The following is a 20565-nucleotide window of genomic DNA, read 5'->3' on the forward strand; positions in this document are numbered from 1 at the left end:
AATAAAATTCCACTGTATGACATTGCTGAGATGTTTTAAGTTCCAACAGGCACAAACCAGTTCCTCAGAGACAAAAAGCAAACTAATGCCTCAGATAAGTGTCAACAAAATCACATGGATTATCACCTGGTTAAGCAGTCATTCATTGGCAGAAAAAAGGGCATGAACAAGAAACCTACATTTTGGCAAAGAAACAGTGGAGGGTCCCATCCCCCCAAGACTTGCTGTCTCCGGAACCTCAGCTGCAAATGATTTTTAAAGAAAAAACTATAAGAAAAGGGAACAGACACCAAAAGAGCTCTCCCTTCATCTCTACTCATAGCACTCAGGCGACACCTGAACCACAAAAAAGTATTACTGGACCAGGGAGGGATCCTGGCAGAAAGGAATTCATCCAGTAAGACTGCTAAAACATGTGGTGAGAAACTTTTGCTTTGAAGTCACTTAGCTTGATAAGTTAGATGTTGGTTACAAAGAAATAAAAGGTAAAATGCAGCTAATTCTGACTTTTATACTTCATTACTTGTAATCACTAAATCTATTTTCTGTAGTTAAAACTTGTTTAATTGTTTTATCTAAACCAGTGTGCTTGGACTGAAGTGTTTGGGAAACTCCATTTGGGATAACAAGATTTGTGCATATCATTTTATATTAAGAAAATGACAGACTTTATATGAGCTTGTGTCCTCCAGGAGAGGGCTGGGCAGTACAAGATACACATTACTGGGGAAAGCCTGGGACTGGGAATTTGCTGGTGTTGCTCTGCAGTGTAATTCAAGAGTGACTGGCCACAGCACTCAAAGTACAGCTGGGAATCCTTTACATGCTGGAGGTTATGAGAGCCACCAAGAGTTGTTACTCTCGCAGCAGAGCAGTGTAAAAAAAAGACACCGCAGGTTGGAGAACTATGGGGACACAGCTGTTCAGTCCAGATTTCATCCTAAAATCCAACTGCAACCAATAATTTTGTTCAATACGACTGGTGATCATAACTGCATGCAGGCATTTCATAGCTACATATAAACAAAAATCACAACAATCTATGTCCGTGTGATTTTAGAGGTGAACATTTTGATAAAGTAATTTAATTTTGAATTTAAGGATCACCCATCAGTTGCAACAGTTATCATAAGTGCATAGAACTTATGGTAGGCAAACTACCGCCTGTGAGCCATTTTAAGCTGGCCCCCGCCCTGGCTGGGACACTGGGTCGGGGGCCGGACCACACGGCTCAGCCCTGCTCTGGCGCTTCAGATGGGGCACAGGGTCAGGTCCAGACCACGCCGCTCCGGGAAGCCGTGGCATGGGCCCGCTCCGGCTCCTACATGCTCCAATGTGAGTTGCATGGGCAGTGCCTGCGGATGAGGCAGCATGCAGATCTGCCTGGCCACCCGTCCACAGAAGAGCAGAGCAGGAGAACAAACATGCCACTGCTTCAGGGAGCTGCTTGAGGCAAGCGCTGCTCGGAGCCTGCACCCCCTGAGCCTCTCCCCACGCCCCAGCCCCCTGCTCCAGCCCTGCTCCTCCTCCCACTCTCCAAACCCCTCGATCCCAGCCCAGAACACCCTCCTGCACCCCAAGCCTCTCATTCCCAGCCCCATCTCAGAGCCTGCACCCCACCCTCCAAACCCCTTAGTCCTAGGCCAGAGCACCCTCCTACACTCATTCCAAGCCCCACCCCAGAGCCCACACACCCCTCCCCACCCTAACTTTGTGACCATTCATGGCTCTCATACAATTTCTATTCCCCATTGTGGCCCTTGGGCCAAAAAGTTCGCCCACCCCGGCATAGAGCAATACAGCGGGACTGGGATCCTGCAGGTCCCACAGGACCAGCTGCCATAATAGCAGAAGCAGGTAAAACTCACTTTGTGGTACAGATTGGATGGACCAAAAAAACCCAGACTGCAGTACTTGTGGGAAAACAAATCTCTCAGTTTATCAAGAAAAGCCTACCAGAAACTGTTATTTATTTATGACAGTTTAAACAAGATGTTTTATTTTTAGTAGTAAAAATTGTGCCTGAATTCCTTATGTATAAAATATACTAACCAACCTTTGTTTTTCAGTAGCGCAGGGAAATCTGTTGTGGGATCTAAAGTTTGAGGGTGGGAGCAGGATAAAAATGCAAGAAAAATGTAGGAGCAGGTATTGCAGGGTGGGATAGGAACAGGGTCAAAAAATAGTTCCCGGGCAAGACTCTATAAATGACGTTTTTTAGAGCTGCATTTATGGTGTTTGCAGAGTCGAGCAGACATCAAAGTGAAAAGGGCAGATTTTCAGCATCTTGACAACAGTTGTTTGTAATGTTGGGTCCCATGAAATTAGAGAGAAAAGGTGGGAGGTAACATCTTTTATTGGATGAACCTCTGATGGTGAGAGAAGCTTTAGGCCTTACACAGAGCTCTTCTTCAGGTTTGGGAATGGTACTTGGAGTGCCGCAGCTAAACACAAAGGTGAACGGACTGTTACACCCTTGCAGTTGTAGGGCAAAGGGAGCGTTAGTGGTTCTCAACCAAGAGAACGTGTACCCCCGGGGGTACATCAACTCATCTAGATACATGCGTAGTTTTATAACAGGCTACATAAAATGCACTAGTGACGTCAGCACAAACTAAAATTTCACATCTTGTTTATATGTCTCTATATACTATACACTGACATGCAAGTACAATATTTAAAGTCACCCATTTTTCAGTAAGTGTGCTATGACACTTATTTTTATTTCTGATATTGTAAGCAAATAGTTTTTCAGGGAATGAAACCTGGGTGTCCACAAGACTAATCAGACTCCTGAAAGGGGTACTGTAGTCTGGAAGGGTTGAGAGCCACTGGATTAGTGGGTTATAGATTGTTGTACTGAGCCACAAATCCAGAGTCTGAGTTCATGATTGTCTAAAAGTTATGAATTTAAGCTCCCAGGTTGGTCTTCTGGAGATGTTGTGTGGGGTTTTCCTTTGAGCAGGATACAGATGTTATGCTTGTGGGGAAGTAGGGCATACAGCTGCCCAGAGCCCTAATGTGGAGGAACCCATGCAGTGGAACCTACGGGATCATGAAGATCTTCGGGGCTTGATAAAACTTGTGGGAGTCACGATGGCCCCACATAGATACACGTGGCAGTTAAGATAAATGACATAGACCATTGCATTAGTGGACTCTGGAAGTGCTGTCACGCTGGTCTCAAGGAAACTAGTGGGGTGAGACCAGCTGTAGCACCCCAGAATAACCTATACATGGTGCTATCTATTATCCGACCATCCCTTTACAAATTGAGGTCCAGGAGAGTAATACCACAAGGGTGACAGCAGGGGTGGTTCCAAACTCCAATAACTGGTCCTTATAAGACAAGACTTCACAGGGTTTGAAGGCCTACTCCCCAGAGATGAGTCAGAGGAGGGTAGTAACCCTGGGATTACTGATACAATGACCCCAGGAACTAGCCCTCTCCTGGTCTTCTGTGAATTAGCCCAGGACGAACAGCGAGAGCGGAGTTGACGGGGGAGCTGCGGCCATCAATCCCGCGCCATGAGGATAGGAGGTAAATTGAAAGAAGATACGGCTACTTCAGATATGCTATTCCCGTAGCTGTAGTTGCATCTCTTACATTGACCTCTTCCCCCCTCCCAGTGTAGACCAGGCCTAGGTGAGAAAGGAGGGCAGACAAGAGGTTAGGTACCAGGATTCTGGCCCAGAACCAAAATGCTGCACTTGTAGGGAAGAAATCGTGTCCAGCTGGCAGGGGAATAATGCAGAGGGTTGATGAGCCAGAAGCTGTACCCAACCCAGAGGGAACCTTCCAGAGACCAACCCTGAGAGGGAAACAAAAGTAGGCCCCTTTGAGTTTGGGCATATTGGATCTTCATTTGAGAATTTTGGGCAAGATCAGGCCAATGACCTGCTATATGATAGTATTAGGAAGGAGGTCATTGAGGTGAATGGAGTCCCGGTGGAGGGGAAAACCGAAGGCCTAGGGCTATACTCCATGATAAAAAGGGACCTGTTATATAGAGTAGCTCAAATGGAAGAGCAAGAAGTGGAGCAACTCTTGGTACTGCGAAGGCACCAGAGGGCAGCGTTGGACCTAGATCAGTCATTTGTTTGGAGTACAGTTAGGGATAGATAAGACCCTCCATTAAATCCTATGGAGGATTGACAATATTGTGCCTCCTGCCCAAAGTGCCAGTTACATGGCCCCGACCACACTTAAGGGCCCCAATAGTACCTTTGCCAATTACCAACATCCCATTTGAGAGGACAGCCATGAACCTGTTTCATCTGTTCACCCTGGAGATGCCACCGCAAGAAAAACAAACATCAGGGACAGGTGGGAATATTCCCTGAATTGACCCCTGAACGAGTAGACGTTATCAATATGAACGGAACCCCGATGTGTTCCCAGAGAAGCCAAGCAGGATCACAGAAGTTGATTATATCATCACATATCCTGGAGTAAAGGTGAACATTAAGCCCTACCAGATCCCAGAGACAAAAAGAGGAGATCAGGACTAAAATTAGGAGAATGCTAGAGCTAGGAGTGGTTGAGGAGTCCCATAGTCAATAGTCCAGTACAATCATCCTCATACCTGAACCAGATGGCAGCATGAGGTTCTGCAATGACTTCTGAAAATTAAACAAGGTGTCCCAGTTCGATGCTTACCCCATACCTCGTACAGACAAACTAATCGACCAATTGGGAAAAGCCAGTTTTTTGTCCACCCTTAACCTGACCAAAGATTATTGGCAAATCCCTCTGGCCAAGGAAGCCGAAGAGAAGACTGCATTTTCTACACCAGAAGGATTGTACCAGTACATGGTCCTCCTCCCTTTTGGATTACATGGGGCTCCCGCAACCTTCCAGCAGCTCATGGAACACCTGTTGCATCCACATGGCAAGTATGCAGCTGCTTACCTGGATGATGTCATCATCCATAGCCCAGACTGGGGGATGCATCTAGAAAAGGTGGAAGCAGTATTGGATACCCTAAGGAAGGCAAGACTCACTTGAATCCCTCCAAATGTGCAATAGGACTAGCAGAAGCCAAATACATCAGGTACATCATGGGGAGGGGCATAGCGAAGCCCCAACTGAACAAGTTAGAGGTGATATAAAGTTGGCCCCAACCGATCTGGAAGGAACAGCTCAGAGCATACCTGGGAACAGTTGGGTACTATAGGCCATTCATTCCCTACTTTACTACCAGAGCATAGTCGTTGATGGATCTGATAAAAGCCCAGGACCCAAACAGTGAAATGCACTGGTGCAGCTGAAGCAGCTTTTACAGACCTGAGGACCACCCTCTACAGTAACCCAGTGCTAGTAGCCCCAGACATTGAGAAGGAGTTTATACACTGCAAACCGATGCCTCCGAGGTTGGGAGCTGTGCTTTCTCAAATGGTAGGAGAGGAAGAACACCCAATCCTGTTCCTTAGTAGGAAACTCTTGCCCATAAAGAACAAAAGTACGTTGTGGTAGAGAAAGAATGCCTTCCGGTAAAGTGGGCCATGGAAACCCTCTGTTACAACCTTCTCAGACAGAGGTTTGCCCTCATCACTGATCATGTCCCCCTGAAACAGATGCACCAAACAAAAAGAAATACAAGGGTAACAAGATGGTTCCTGTCATTACAACACTTCCACTTCAGAGTGCAACAGGTCAGGGACCAGGTATAGCAACGCTGATGGCCTGTCAAGGGTGCACTGTTTTTCAACCCAAGTAGCCCAACCCCACGGGGTTGAACAGGAAGTGGGGATGTGACACAAAATCAGGCGGGGTAGCTGCAAGGTGGTCCTGGAAGGCCAATATATTAGCCCTAGAATGTTAAAGGCCCTTTTTCCTACAAGCTGAGAAGAGGTTACACACCTGAATCCAATTAAGGGCTGCCTGAGGCCTTTAAAAACCCCTCCCCTGGGGAGAGCAAATGACAGACTAAGGACAGGACAAGCTGCTGCCAGGCTAGTGGCAGCAGGGAAATAGGCTGTTGCAGGCTGAGAGACTATTCCTTCCCATAAGGGCAACAGCCAAACCTGAGTGCCTGCTAGGGGAAGGACTGACACTCCAGGACAACCAACCAGATGACAACTTGCTCCAGTGAGGGCAGGAGCAAAAGGTACCTCCCTGCTTTTATGATACTGTTTCCTTTTTATTTGGTGGAGAATCACTCCTTCGACCGACCCTCAGGCCTACCCTGAAAATATGACCAAGGAAGTACAGAAGGGGGAAGGCAAACCCTGCCTGAGTGGGGCTGATTACCCCAGGCCCGTCATTGCCAGAGGGGGAAACAATAAGTCTGGCAAGAGAAAACAGGTGCCTTACCACAGTATGTTTACACTGCTATTAGACACCCACAGCTGGCTAGTGCCAGCTGACCCGGGCTATGGGGCTCTTTAATTGCAGTGTAGATGTTTGGGCTCAAGAGCTCTGGGACTTGCCTACCTCGCCAGGTCCTAGAGCCTGGCTCCAGGCAAAGCCTGAATATCTACACCACAAACAGCCCCTTCAACCAAGTCAGCTGGCACATGCCAACTGCAGTGTAGACATACCTTTTGAGTACCTTTCCCAGACTTGAATTCTGTGTAAGCTCAAAAACATCTTTCACCAGCAGAAGTTGATCCAAGAGATATTATCTCACTCGACTTGTCTGTCCAAACATGAAAGTTGGAATTTTCAGGCCTTCTGCCCTTAAGGCAACAGTAAGTTTGCAAGTTTAACATTTTTGCCTAAGTATTTAAGGGAGGAATCCGATTGCACACACTGCTGAGATCATATCACATGTATCTATTTCAGTGGAAGATAATATAGGTACAAAGCTGAGACTGCACTACTGTAATAAGCAGATATTTACTATGATTTTTTTTAGCAGGGGCAGCTCTAGGAATTGCGCCGCCCCAAGCACGCTCTGGTGGTCGCCGGCCCCGCGGCTCCACTGGACCTCCTGCAGGCACGCCTACGGGAGGTCCGCCGGAGCCACCTGCCGCCCTCCTGCAGCATGCCGCCCCAAGCACGCACTTGGCGTGCTGGGGTCTGGAGCCGGCCCTGTTTTTTAGTATAAAATTGCAGAGCCCATGCATCTGGAAAGCCTGTTCAATGACAACGGAAGACCTCTATTATAGTGTCTCTGGGTGACCACATGCATGGGGGCCAATGACCTCTCTCCAGTGCCAAACGCACTGGGCCTATACAAGTAATTTTTAACTACTTCCAATCAGGAACCTTCCACATATATAGTGCAGCAGCAGCTACAGGAAAGCGAGACTAGACACCATTGGTAGGCGCAATGCAGAATCCTAGAGCTCTCATTGAGGCCAAAAACTTAGGCAAGAATGAAGAATACCAAGTTAGACTATTTAACATGTTTGTGTAGAGCTATTAAGCCTCATGCTTCAAGGTTTAAGCTCATCTCTAACTATCAGGGATTAGGAGGTTTCACACCTTCCTCTGAAACATCTTCTGCCAACCACTGTTCAGAGACAAGAACTTGACAAAATGGACCATGGATCTGATCCAATCCAGCACTTCCTATGATCATACCGAGTTTCCAAACTAGACTAATGCCTAGATTTTCTTCCCAAACTCAGCAAAGTGCACATTCCTCATTAAAGGTTATACATAGCCACAATGTAAGCTTTTTTTTTTTTTTAAAAAAAAACCTGTTAGGATGGGCAGGAGGAAATGTGGAGAGAGATGCCTGACATTTTTTAAAAGAAACCCTTTGCCTATTCATGCTCTAACAACTTAAAACTGTTCTAAGTCTGCTTTGCACCTCAGCACCAAGGACAACTTTACACACAGATAGTCTGAAGACAAACTGTACCACTGCAACACTAATTTAAAAAAATAGATCTACAGAACCCTGCAAATCTACAGATATCTGCTCTATATCCGTGGATATCCACATCTTGTGGATAGCGCAGATGTAGATACAAATTTTGTATCTGTGCAGGACTGACTGTAAGAGACGGGAGGGCAGTTGTGAGGAATCACACTGCAGACCCTCCACCTAGAATGGGTGGGGGACCTGGAGGGCAGGGACCACTGGGCAGGGAGCTGCTCCAGCCCCCCATCCAGGGCAAGTGGAGGGTCCAGCGCAACTCCCCACAGCTGACTGCCCAGCTCTTACTGTGGCTGGGTTGTGGCTCTAAAAACCACCCCTAGCTGGAGCTGGGTCACGGAGATCAGCACTGGCAGCGGTGGGGAGCCTGGGTCCTTCCCACCTGACCTGTGTGGGGAGCCTGGGGGGCAGAGACACAGGCCTGAGGCTGCTCCCCCGCCCCCATCTAGGGCAGGTGGAGGGACTCAGTCTCCCCACAGCTGACAGTGCAGCTCCCTGACCTGGGTTCCAGTGGGCGGGGGGTCCCCAGTCACAGTAAGCCAGGCAGGCAGCTGTGGGGGACTCTCTACCTGTCCTGGGCAGGGATCCTGAGATGCCCCTGGGCAGCTCCACAGGTTTCCCCCCCCACCACCCTCCCCAGGCCAGAGTGGAGCCCAGCTAGGGAGCCGCAGCAGACCATCCACCTGACCAGGTGCCCGGTGGGGGGGAGGGGCAGAAGAGTGTGCCTCGGAGCCTCAGCCCAGCCCCAGTGTACAGCCCTGCAAATGTGGATTGGATGCGGATATGCATTTTTGTATCTGCGCAAGGCTCTACATCTAGATCAGTGTTTAGAATTTCCCCCACCAGGAACTGAAAAAAAAACCTGGTTTTCTAATGGCAATTCACCCATATCCCATAATACTTCAAAGGTGCAAAGGTTTGTCGTCATGGTAGGACATCACAGGTAATTTCTGGATGATGGTGTTCCGAGTTTGACACTGCCCATATACGGGGTAGCTTCCCTTAGCACACCTATCTTGTCTCATATCACATCACAGTTCAGGATCTACAGCAGCAGTGCATGAGGACACCAAAACAAGCTCTACAACACAGATACTGTCCCCCAGGGCAGTAGAGCTTGCGGAGACATATTGCTCCTTTCCTAGCTCAGTACAACTGCATTTTCTTCCCCTACACGCATGGGATACAACACAGCCAGTGCCCCCCAAATGCTGCTCTAGGGTAGTCACCAGAACAGCTAATCTACACGGTTACAAAGCAAGTCACAATCCTAATTCTGGATCTAGGAGTGACCAGAATACACACGGACGCTTGCAGCCAGACAAGCAATTACATGCCAACATACAAGATCTTTAAAACTTATTCCACAGCTGCTACAGACTTGAGGGAGAGAGGTTTACATGTCACAAAACTGGACTAAAGGACTTTCCACCAAGTCTAGCCCTTCCATGTTCCACTTCATGCAGGGAACCTTTGTCCTTCCCTCCTCCCCTACCTGCCACAAAATACAAGTCAGGGGATTTCCTCTACAACTTGATCACCTGACTCTCAACATTTTTTCACTACTTGTTGTTACAACATTTTATTTACCAGGACTGGAAAGTTGGAAAAATGCAATACTTCCCTATTCTTCCCAGTGTGTAGACTTTGCGCATGACATCACTGTGTAGCAGCTTTCAGAGTTTCCCATTTGTGTGGAACTGTCAAACCGCAACAAAGGGAACAAGAAGCATTTTTAACAACCAAGTGTGATTCCAGAGTCACCAAAAAAAAGTCAACAGGGGGGCTCAGAGTCCTTATCTATTTTGTATCCAAAGTTAAACCCATCTAATTAAACCAATGAAAATGGGACCAAAATAATCAATTTAAACTTGGCTTGCATTGATTTCTCTCAACTCAGGGCTAAACCAATGGAAAGCCAGGCAAATTAGGGATTTGCATTGTTTTAACTAAGGCCTTGTCTACACAATTTTCACTCAGCTTAACTGTTTGGGTGTGATTTTCCTACCAGTTAAGTCTGTATAGCCCTTAGTGTGGATACAGGTGTATCTGTATAAGAGTGCCTTACCCCCTGTAGAGCTTATTCTCTTTCCTTAAATGTGTAGTTATACCAGAATACTGTGCCTTTATGCGGATATAACTGCATTCACATTAGGATAGTTGTGAGAGAAGTATGGTAATTTCCTGGACATACGTTACTGAATTCAGTTTAAGGGCACATCTATACTTAAAAAACTGCATCAACACAGTTGCTGAAATGCTTTAATGAAGATGCTCTAAGCCAGTGATACTCAGATGTCAGTGGTTCAGGAGTCAAATTAGCCATCAATATTACCCAAGAGTCCCAGTAGTGTGAATTCAGTTTCGTTTACTATAGTAATGATCATTATTTAAACAGCATGACAGGAAATATTTAGTTTTTATTTAGATATTATTCTCAGTAAATAAATTAACTTAACTGATTAACAGCTAAAGCATCCTGATTGGTTAATAATTAGTGTTTTAATGTGCTGCAAAGAGCTGCAGGAGACACAGTAAAGAGCTACTTGCCATGAGATGCAGTCCGAGTATCACTGCCCTAAGCCAATGAGAGAGAGCTCTCCTGTTGGCTTAGTTAACACATCTTTGTCAGAAGCAGTAGCTATCAGTCGGAGAAGCACTTATGTCAATACAACTGCACCACTCAAAGGCAAATTCACTGAAGTAATTCTGTAGTGTAGATCAGGGCTAAGTAATTTAGGAGCCCACTGCATTAACGCAGATGTTTGTGTGTTATTGTGGGACTGTATGCAAATGGTCTAGGAGACATGATTAATGTAAGCCATTGGAAAGTGTTGAGCTTCATAGATTGTTTCAAGGAGTCTTAAGAAAAGACTATACTGTTGAGTAGGTTTCCCAGGAAATACTTGGGAGTGGAATGCCAATGCCCACCCCCAGGCTTGATCTTTTTACTCTGTGGAAACCTGTGTCTATAAATTACCTACTCTCAAGACCAAAAGGCCCAAACTGCATAAGGAGCAGCTCTCAGATTCATGGGAGGTTCTTGTGCTGAGCAAAAGAGTTCACACTTTATGGACTTGTAAACACAAAAACTACTGGTGGAGTCTCAGGGACTGCTCACTAGCCAGAGCCCCTGCTGGAATCAAGCTTTACAATCTCTAGCAATTTTCCAGCTCAGAGTGGGACGCTGACAGTTTCAATCTAAAGCTCCCTTTTGAGGGAGGGTGGACAAGGTTGCTAAACTCTCAAAAGAGGATTGTTAATTCTTCCTCTTATCTTAGCCCATTCCACTCTGCCAGGTACATCAATCAGCCACTATCTCCTCCCCTCTACATCTCCAAAAACAGAGACATCTGCTCCCAAGTGAGAAATAAAGCCGGCCTCTCCTCCATAAAGGCAGGGAGGCCACAGGATATCAGAAGGGTTGGTTTGGGGACCTTGGAGGAATTGCATCACAGCCCAGGAGAGGCGGTCTATTAATCTCCTTTGTATAACGAAAATATGCTTGAATCCCTCTTATCTGTACCCAAGAAGCACATGCAGCACTGCCAGAAACTGCTGAATGTGAGCACAATCAAGTCACTGGGACTTGGTCAAATTCTGTTTTTCTTGTCCAGTTGAGCGCTACACATATCCCCTCACAGGGAACAAAGATAGCAGGGCACTGTACATAAAAGTAATTGTAACCCAATAACAGTTTACCACTACTCCCTTTGCTCTGCCAGACCCTCTCAAATCCCCATCCTCCACAAGCCCCCCACCCCCCACAAATGGTTTTATGATGCACAAAGGCCTCAAGATGTGGTGTTTTATTTTGAGTGTTTAGCCTACTTGTTTTGTTAGAAATAGCCACACTTCTCCACTCATGGTTTCCTCAAGTGAGGCTCCTAAAACAAGAAATCTGAAATGCAAGAGACCATACCTCCCCCTGAAGCAGAAAGCTGAAGATGCTCAGCACCTCAAGGAAAGGGGGCAGACAAAACAGGCTACTTCTATCTAGCTGCAAGAATATGGTTTCAAAACATTAAAAAATTTACATTTTGAAAAAATGTTGGGCATCAGGAATACGGTCTGATATGGCGCTCCCTCAGCCCTGAGCTGAGAGTTTCTGTGAACCATTTGCTTATTGTTTACATTAAAAAGGCAAAAAACTAAAAGTTGGGAAGTTTAAGGGCACAGAAGTCCTATTGGTTATGGCTGAACAGGTTTAAATCCTGACTCGGTTAAAACAGTGCCACCTGCTGTGACAATAACTGTATTGATTGTGTGGCTGTAGTTTACCAAAACAAGCTAAACCATGTTTGAATAGATTTAAGTGTCCACGTAGTTACATAGGTTTAACTAAATTGATTTAAACTTGCCTTTAGTTCAGGGGTTCTCAAACTGGGGGTTGTGACCCCTCAGGGGCTCATGAGGTTATTACATCGGGGGAACAAGCTCTCATTCTCCACCTCAAACCCTGCTTTGCCTCCAGCATTTATAATAGTGTTAAATATTTTTTTAAAGTTTTTAATTTATATGTGAGGAGTCACACTCAGAGGCTTGTTGTGTGAAAGGTCACTAGTACAGAAGTCTGAAAACTGCTTTAGTTATACTGGTGCAGGCCTTGAACAACTGGAAAGAGATCAGGGCTTTACTGGGTCTAAATAGTGAGACAAAAGTAGACAAGATATCAGAATTTGTAGGGTTGGTTTTTTTAAATGCATTCAAGGGTATTTTAATAATCAACAGAGAACAGCCATCCCAGTTTTCTTGGCATATATCAGCTTCAAAATATGGTGCCACTGTATTTAACTCCATGTGCCCATATGCCACCATCCCTCCTCCCCTTCAACCTTCACTCTCACCCAGTGTTCTACAGTTTATGTTGCAAAAGCCACTCCATGCACTAAAGCCACATTTCTCTAACTTCTCCTCAAGCCATTCTTTCTGCCTTATCTCCCTCAGGATTTCAACATGATCTTCACCCCACCAAAAAGCATTTCCTTTTGGCAAATTTGAAGTCGCACCAAAAAACTCTCACCTCAGATAGCTTTAACCATGTTTAAAAGTTTCAAAAAAACATGGTAACATCCTGGACAACTGCAGGGAATGTAATCAGAAACAGACAGTATTTCAGTAGCAGTACAGCTTCAGAGAGCTGCCAGGAGTAGAGAGACTCCCTGAGTCTGCACAATTTCCCTGTGAACCAAAGCAATATCCTGTTACCTTATCTCCTTTCTCCAAGCTTCTTTTGCTACTCATAGCTATGACCTCCGAAACAAAGCAAAACTGTAAGCCTGCCCTTCACTCACCCACTTCCTAAAAATGATCGCTATTCATAGAATATCAGGGTTGGAAGGGACCTCAGAAGGTCATCTAGTCCAACTGCTCAAAGCAGGGCCAATCCCTAGACAGATTTTTGCCCCAGATCCCTAAATGGCCCCCTCAAGGACTGAACTCACAACCCTGGGTTTAGCAGGCCAATGCTCGAACCACTGAGTTATCCCTCCCCCTATTCTTTCTTGTTAGCCCAAGGTTTGGATTTTCACCATAACTGGCTTAAATCTTGGGTTAGACTTGATATGATTACACCCTACTGGCCTCTTCTTAGGAAGGAGACTGCTACTCCATCTGACCACTGGATGGAAGAAATATGGACCAACCCTTGACTATTACAGGACATCCCTGAACATGCCCTGCTCAGACTGACACCCTGTCAGTATTAACCTTGAGACTTTTCTCCACATAAAGCATGTTCTCTGTGCAGCAAGAAAGACTGGCCCATCATCCCCCTCACCTAGGGTGAACAGATAGTAAGGATGAAAAATTGGGACGGGGTGGGGGGTTATAAGCACCTATAATATAAGACAAAGCCCCAAATATCAGGACTGTCCCTATAAAATTGGGACATCTGGTCACACTATCTCCACCTGCCTTCAGTAGAGAATGGAGGACTCAGATAGCTCACCATTACATTACACAGCTGCTTCTTCCCCTCCAAGCAATCCTTCCTTTACAGCCACTTTAAGTTAGTGTTTACCTTTGTGCAGGAGATCCCATGTTGAAGCCTTGTAACTTGTGCAGGAAGCACCAGTAAACAATTCGCATTTGCATCTTGTTCACCACATTTCAAAGGGAAATCTTGCCAGAGCAGTACACAAATGCTTCAAACCATGCCAATGGGACACTACCAGTAGCTTACCTGGTCTGCACAGCAGCACGTGAATACTACAGGCAGGGTGAAAGTTGCACCAATGAAGCTTTCCCTATACAAAAAAAGCTGTACCAGACATGAATGGGTCGTTTAGGCATGAATCAGTCAACACCGGTTGCAGAACTGACACCAGCTATTTCTAAGAAGCACTAGCGCCCCCCCCCTCAACTAAATGAACATCTTGCCTTTGCACAAGTGCCTAAGATGGCCTTTTGTTGAATGAATGCATAGTTGGAAACTCCACTTGCTATTCAGCATATGTCCTTTGACAACACCTACTCACCATTGGGCTGTAAATAGAGTTTAAAAAAGAACCCGTTTCAACTATTAAAATTATATTGGTTAACCATTTAATCGTTAACATGACGGGGGTCCTGGTCGGGGCTGCCACCAATCTTTTATAAACATTAACTGCAATATATTAACAGTAAGACTAATACTTATTGGTTAACAGGTTAATATTTTACATCTACTCACCACCCAAGCGCCAATCAAGGATACATGCCATCAAATATAAGGGAGAGTTAAGATAGCATCATCCTTTATACAGTACAGAGAAAGAAGCCCTAATATTGTTGGTTTTGACTAACAGCTTGGGGGGGTTGCTACAATACCCACAAATCAATTCCCCTTCAAAGGACTCCATCCATAGCCTGTTAACAGTAAACACTCAATGTCTGGGTAAGGACTTGAAACTTGCAAAGAAAACCAACTAAAAACAGACAGAAGAGGATAAGAACTATTAGTACTCCACTCAGCATCCCGATATGAAGAGTACTGGCACGTGCATATGCACAGCTCACTTGTGTTAAACGGAGGGAGGAAATGGGTAAATGACCCCAAAATGATTCAGTAAAAGAATCTGATTTGTACTTTTGAAAGGCCACTTAAAGCCTGCATTTTCAAAAGCAACTAGCTGATTCATGATGCCTGTGAGCTCCTTTGGACACTTTAAAGGAGGCCTATTTTTTTAGAAAGCCCTCACCCACCTTCTGGAAACCATGCACCTTCAGAAATGTGTCATCAAGTTAGGCACTCAAGATTTTAAAACATCTAAATCACTATTTTGCTTCTGAAAACCTCAGCCTTAGGTACCCAAATACAGACTTTGGAGGCTAATCTATGGTCAAAAATGGGTGCCTAGGGATATTTAAGATCAAGGCTTCATCTGCACACAAGAGTGGTGCTGCTTTAGCTATTTGACGGACATGGAGCTGCTCTGTAATTATTTATGTACAGTGTATGCTAGACTGGTTATGGGACACTTTCTGAATGACTACATTAGTTTAACTCAACAGGAGTCTGTCTGGAAAAACAAGCAGAAAAGAAATGCTCAAGATAAGCCACCTCTCAGCAAATGTTTCAGAGTTGTTAAGGGACAATGCCAAAACAATTAGCACTGATGATTTTGCCTCCAGCCAACCTACAAAACTGGCTTTAAAAAGGCCACTTAAGCTTTGCTGGCTCCTGGTATACTATGTTAAAAGAAAAACTGGTAAGAACTGGAACCTTGGGTACTCTGGATGGAGTGTTCTACCAATATGACACACACACACAGATTTTGTGCTCACATTTTGGGACAGACTGAACACTTATATGAGAGACAAGATAGGTGAGGTAATATCTTTTATTGGACCAACTTCTGTTGAGAGAGAAACTTTTGAGTTTATACTCTTGTGTGACAGCTCAATCTTTTATTGGACCAGCTTCTGTTGGGGACAGAGAAAAGCTCACTTTGTCTCTCCAGTATCCAGGGACCAACACGATTACAACACTGCATGAATGCTTATATGACTGTCTTCCAGGTTTGTTGATAATGTCCTGGCCTTTCTGTATTGTGCTGATCTCTGATCAATAAACGAATTGAGCCTGGACTACTTAATGTACCAATAAAATAACTGAATCCTACTAAGGGTAAGAATGGTAGACACACAGGGTTACTGCAGCCAGGAACCAATCCAGGAGGGGAGCATTGCAAAATTCCATCCCAAGACAAGTAACCTGAAAGGGGGTGTTGTAATAATCGGGGTCTCAGATCTACCCCCAAGTGTGAGCCTGACTGTGGAACGTAGAAATAGCTGATTGGAACAGTTTATAAACTTACAACAAATGTTGATGGGAAAAGGAACTAAAGGGAGATGAGTTACAGCAGTAGACTAAGGACTGTGTTAAAGATCACCTTTGATAAACATCTTGCATCTGAAGAAGTGGGTATTCACCCACGAAAGCTCATGCTGCAAAACGTCTGTTAGTCTATAAGGTGCCACAGGATTCTTTGCTGCTAGTATGGACTGGAAATCAGACTAAAATTGGCATGTTGGAACTCAGGCCTAACTAGTGACAAAACAGAGAAGATAGGATATTACTTCCAACACTCCATTTTGGGATCCCTAAAAAAAGACTTTGGGGAGGGAGAAGTCAGCTAGCTAGCTGAGAGCGATGGAATGCAAGGGGCAAACTTTACCATCACAGCTGCTACTCCCACACTGTCTCCTGGGCCCCAGGATCCACTCTGATACCGTTGGAGCTTCAATGTCCTCACCAGGCCACAGCGTGACCAAAATGACATCCCAACCTTCAACTATTTCAACCCAAGCACCATTTGAGTTGCAAGACTGTGGTTATTGCTGTCCCTCTTCCCACTCATGTGTCCTTTTCCTTCCGCACCTTATTTTTTCCTCTTTCCTTCTGCCTTCTGTTTAGTAAGTCTGGCTTAGCCAAGGTTACATATTTTGCAACACTGCTGTAGGCCTGTGACCACAGAGGCAGCCAAAAGCAATGCCATATCCCAACTAACTAGCACGATGCTGATACAAGTTCGCCTGTTCTCAAAGCGGCTGATCAGACAGCAGAGTGGGCCTGTGTTCCAGCAGTGAGGTTGCAAATAAAAGTCAGCCCCAAAGAGAAGCTGCATTTTCTATCTTCGCTGTTCTTCTCTCCCCTTTCCCATGTGTTTATCTTGTATTAAAGGAAGCAGGATCAGACTTTACCAACAGCTCCAACCTAGCAAACAATTGCCCCTAAGGACAGTTACCATCTTTAATACCATCTAAAAGATGGTCAAACAGAGGGTTTTCATTATAAAAACTCTACAGCTTAAGGGAACAAGGAATTTTGTTAGTACAGACTTAATACTTTACATTTCAAATGCTTTAGTAGTTTTTCCTCCTCCTGCTTAAAAAGCATTTAATGGAGTGTTTGCCATAGGAATAAGCAGTGCCAGGGTCTTTGTACACAAAACCCCAAACCATGCCTACTGTTGGACAGATATATGATCATTTTAACACCTTTAACACTCTGGGTCCATTTATTCTGTCCAAATTAATACAACAGGTGCACTCAGAGGCCAAAAAGGGGCCAGAGACGTAACCATGACATCATGCCACTACAAAGCAATATAATCCCCCATGATGTGGATGCAGTTATACCCAGCGTGAAGATGCTTTATACCAGCACAGCTTATTCCCATTCATGAAAATGAATACACTGTGGCAGGATAAGGCACCATTATCCTTGTATAACTGGAACCAGACCAGGGAATCATGCCAGTGTTATTTCAGAATATCCGCCACCCCAAGTCACCCTGATACAAAACATGTGCATATATCAGGCCTAAATCACCTCTTCTCATATTTACAGGCAATCTCCTTGGAGAACAGATTAAAAGAAAAGATGTAGAACTTTTCCTTTCCACTATTTCCAGTAGAGTGGCTAGCACATTTTTGGGTGCAATCTCCAATCCCACTGAGGCCACGTTCACACTAGAAGCCTTTACCAGTATAGTAATGTTGGTTAGGGGGTATGATTTCTGTACTGCCAAAACCCCTGGTGCAGTTATAGTTATAATGGGTATCAATTACATCTATATTAGGAGGGTTTGCCAGTACAATAGAACCTCAGAGTCTCAAACACCGGTCAACCACACACCTCGTTTGGAACCAGAAGTATGCAATCAGGAGGCAGCAGCAGAGACAAAAAAGCAAATACAGTACAGTACTGTGCTAAATGTAAACTTCCCCCCAAAAATGAAGTTTTTACAAAGATTTGACAAGGTAAGGAAACTGTTTGTGCTTGTTTCACTTAAATTAACATGGCTAAAGTCAGCATTTTTCTTCTGCACAGTAAAGTTTCAAAGCTGTATTAAGTCAATGTTCAGGTGTAAGCTTTTGAAAGAACCATAACGGTTTGGTTCAGAGTTAGGAACAACCTCCATTCCCCAGGTGTTTATAACTGAGGTTCTACTGTATAGCTATACTAGCCAACCCTTCCCAGTGTAGACTAGGCCTGAAAACCTATGGGGTTTGAGCTTCTAAATCTTTTTGGCATTTTGGAAACCATCTCCCTCCTTCATGGAAATCTACTTGAGTCACTGTGTGCTGCTGGAAGAAGTTCTCAGAGCACAAGGGGAAGGGTAAGCCCTGGCTCCCTCCCCAAGAGCAGACAAGTGTGAGCCCCTGTGGTGCTCTACTTTTTTCACCCAGCACTTACCTGAGGGCCCCTGCGCCCAAATGCCAAGGCCCAGCCACTTCACACTGACCATCCCCCATGTCCTTGCCCCACACTGTGTCTAGTCTGAATCCTGTAAGTACTGGGATAAGGGACACAAGTGGGGCATGGTGGGGGGAAACAGGGCTAGGAAGTCCAGAAGCAACAGTGGAAGCAGCTCAAACAGGCATAGGGTAGGGGTGGTGGAGCTGAGGGCCAGTTTGGAGGCACTGAGGGGGTGATTTGGGGGACAGGGCCACAGTTCAAGGGCACTGAGGGGGACTGGGAGTCAGTGTGGGGTCACTGAGGTAAAAAGGTTCAGAGGCACTCCTCTGTAGCACCGAGGGGACAGGCTGGGGGTGCTGTTCTAAGGCACCATGGGGGCTGGCTGTGGTCAGCATAGGGGCACTGAGGGCACTTTGGAGGCAAGGCTGGGGAGAGAATGAGGGGGGCATGTGTTCTGGGGGTCTGTTCAAGCAGTGGTTTGAGGTAAGACACTGTCCTGGGGAGGAAAATGAGAGTGGCCGGGTGGGGCTGCCACAGGCAGGGCCCCTCTGGCAGGCCTCCCACTCACTACACAGTCTTCTGCCCTCACTCCACTCCTCCATTCACACTCCCCACCAGCCTGGCCTCCCGCACTCCCACCCCCTCTTGCATGGGCTCCACACAGCCTAGGCCTTGACCCCAATGCACAGCCCCTCCCCCTCCCTATAGATAAGCAGCGCCCCCACCCGCAACACACATCCAGCCTGGCCACCTCGTGTACAAAACTGGTTTTGCTCTCCACTGCACCGCTCCCCACTTCGCCTACCCCCGCGGGCCTGGCGCCCCTCCTGCCTCGCCCTGCGCCCCTCCCACCATTGCACAGCCCGCCCCGGCACCCCTCCCCCCATGCCCGCGCCAGGCACAGCCCTCCCCCCACGGCAGAGACTTCCCCATGGCACAACCCCCCCCATGCCCGCTCCCGCCAACCCGGCACCCCTCCCGCCATGGCACAGCCCCCCCATGCCCGCTCCCAGCCCCCCCCATGATCGCTCCCCCGGACCGGCCCCCCTCCCCCCAGTGACCAAGGCATCCCATAAACGCCCCCGCCCCGCTCACCTTGTCCCTCTTTGTTGTTGGCGGCCTCCCCGTCGGCGGCGGGGGCCGGCTCGGCCCGCAGGCACTCCCGGCAGACGGAGTGGAGGCAGGGCAGCAGGCGGGGCTCCCGCTCGGCCCGCAGCCGCTCGCGGCACACGCCGCACTTCTCCAGCAGCTCCAGCGCCTCGGGCCGCTTCTCCCCGCCGGGGCCGCCCGCCTCGGCCGAGGCCGCCGAGCCCGACATGGCGGCCGCTCCCCCTTTCCCGCTTCCCGCTTCTCCCGGCTCCAGCCGCACGCGGGGCCCGCGCGCCGCTGCTGTGACGCTCCCCGGGAGGGCCGCGCGCGCCGCTGAGGCCGGAACGTTCGCCGGGGGGGGCCGCGCGCGCGCCGCTGCTGCTAACGGCGATGGAGCGTTCGGGGCCCCGCTGCACAAAGCCTGAGAGACAAGGGGAGCTGCGCGCGCACACGCACGCTGCGAGAGGGAGAAGGCCCCCACCGGCTGCGCGACCTTCGCCGTCGCTCCTCCTACGGGGGAGGGTGAAAAAGGCTACAGCAGCCGAGCCAATCAGCGCTCAAAGAATCCCCGTGGGCGGTTCTGGGACGATCAGGGTCAAACAAACCGACCAATCCACCCGCGTTTGGGAGGCGAGGGGAGCGGAGGACGTCACCTTATGTTTCTGCGTAGGGCGGGATAAAGGACGATCGACTGGGGGTTGCACCAATCGCGGGACTCGGATCGCCGGCGGGGCGGGGAGGCGTGGAAATGACAGGAAGACAGGCCAATCCGCTCCCTCGTTTGCCTGATGGAGGCGGGATAGGTATAGACTGGTAGGAGATGGGAGCGAATCCGTTTTCAGCGGGGCCTGCCCGCCTAGGTAGAGCATGAAAGGCGCTTGAGAATGATCCGTTAATAAGGTTCCGCCCCCCCGCATGCTAACGGCAACAGTCAGTGATTGACTGATCTGGATGCCA

At 47.2% G+C, this 20565-nt stretch overlaps 1 protein-coding gene across 2 annotated transcripts in view; it reads right to left on the minus strand.

The window, feature by feature from the left end:
• TRIM28 (tripartite motif containing 28) overlaps nt 1-20238 on the minus strand; it is a 54135-nt gene extending 33897 nt beyond the window's left edge. For both annotated transcript variants that reach the window (XM_044989334.1, XM_044989333.1), the window contains exon 1: nt 19615-20238. In XM_044989334.1, the coding sequence (XP_044845269.1) occupies nt 19615-19837 (223 nt within the window). In that variant the 5' untranslated portion in view covers nt 19838-20238. The remainder of the gene's footprint in view (nt 1-19614) is intronic.
• Between the last annotated feature and the right edge of the window lie 327 nt (nt 20239-20565).

This window comes from Mauremys mutica, chromosome 15 (assembly GCF_020497125.1).
Source record: "Mauremys mutica isolate MM-2020 ecotype Southern chromosome 15, ASM2049712v1, whole genome shotgun sequence".
In the NCBI taxonomy this organism is placed as follows: Eukaryota; Metazoa; Chordata; order Testudines; family Geoemydidae; genus Mauremys; species Mauremys mutica.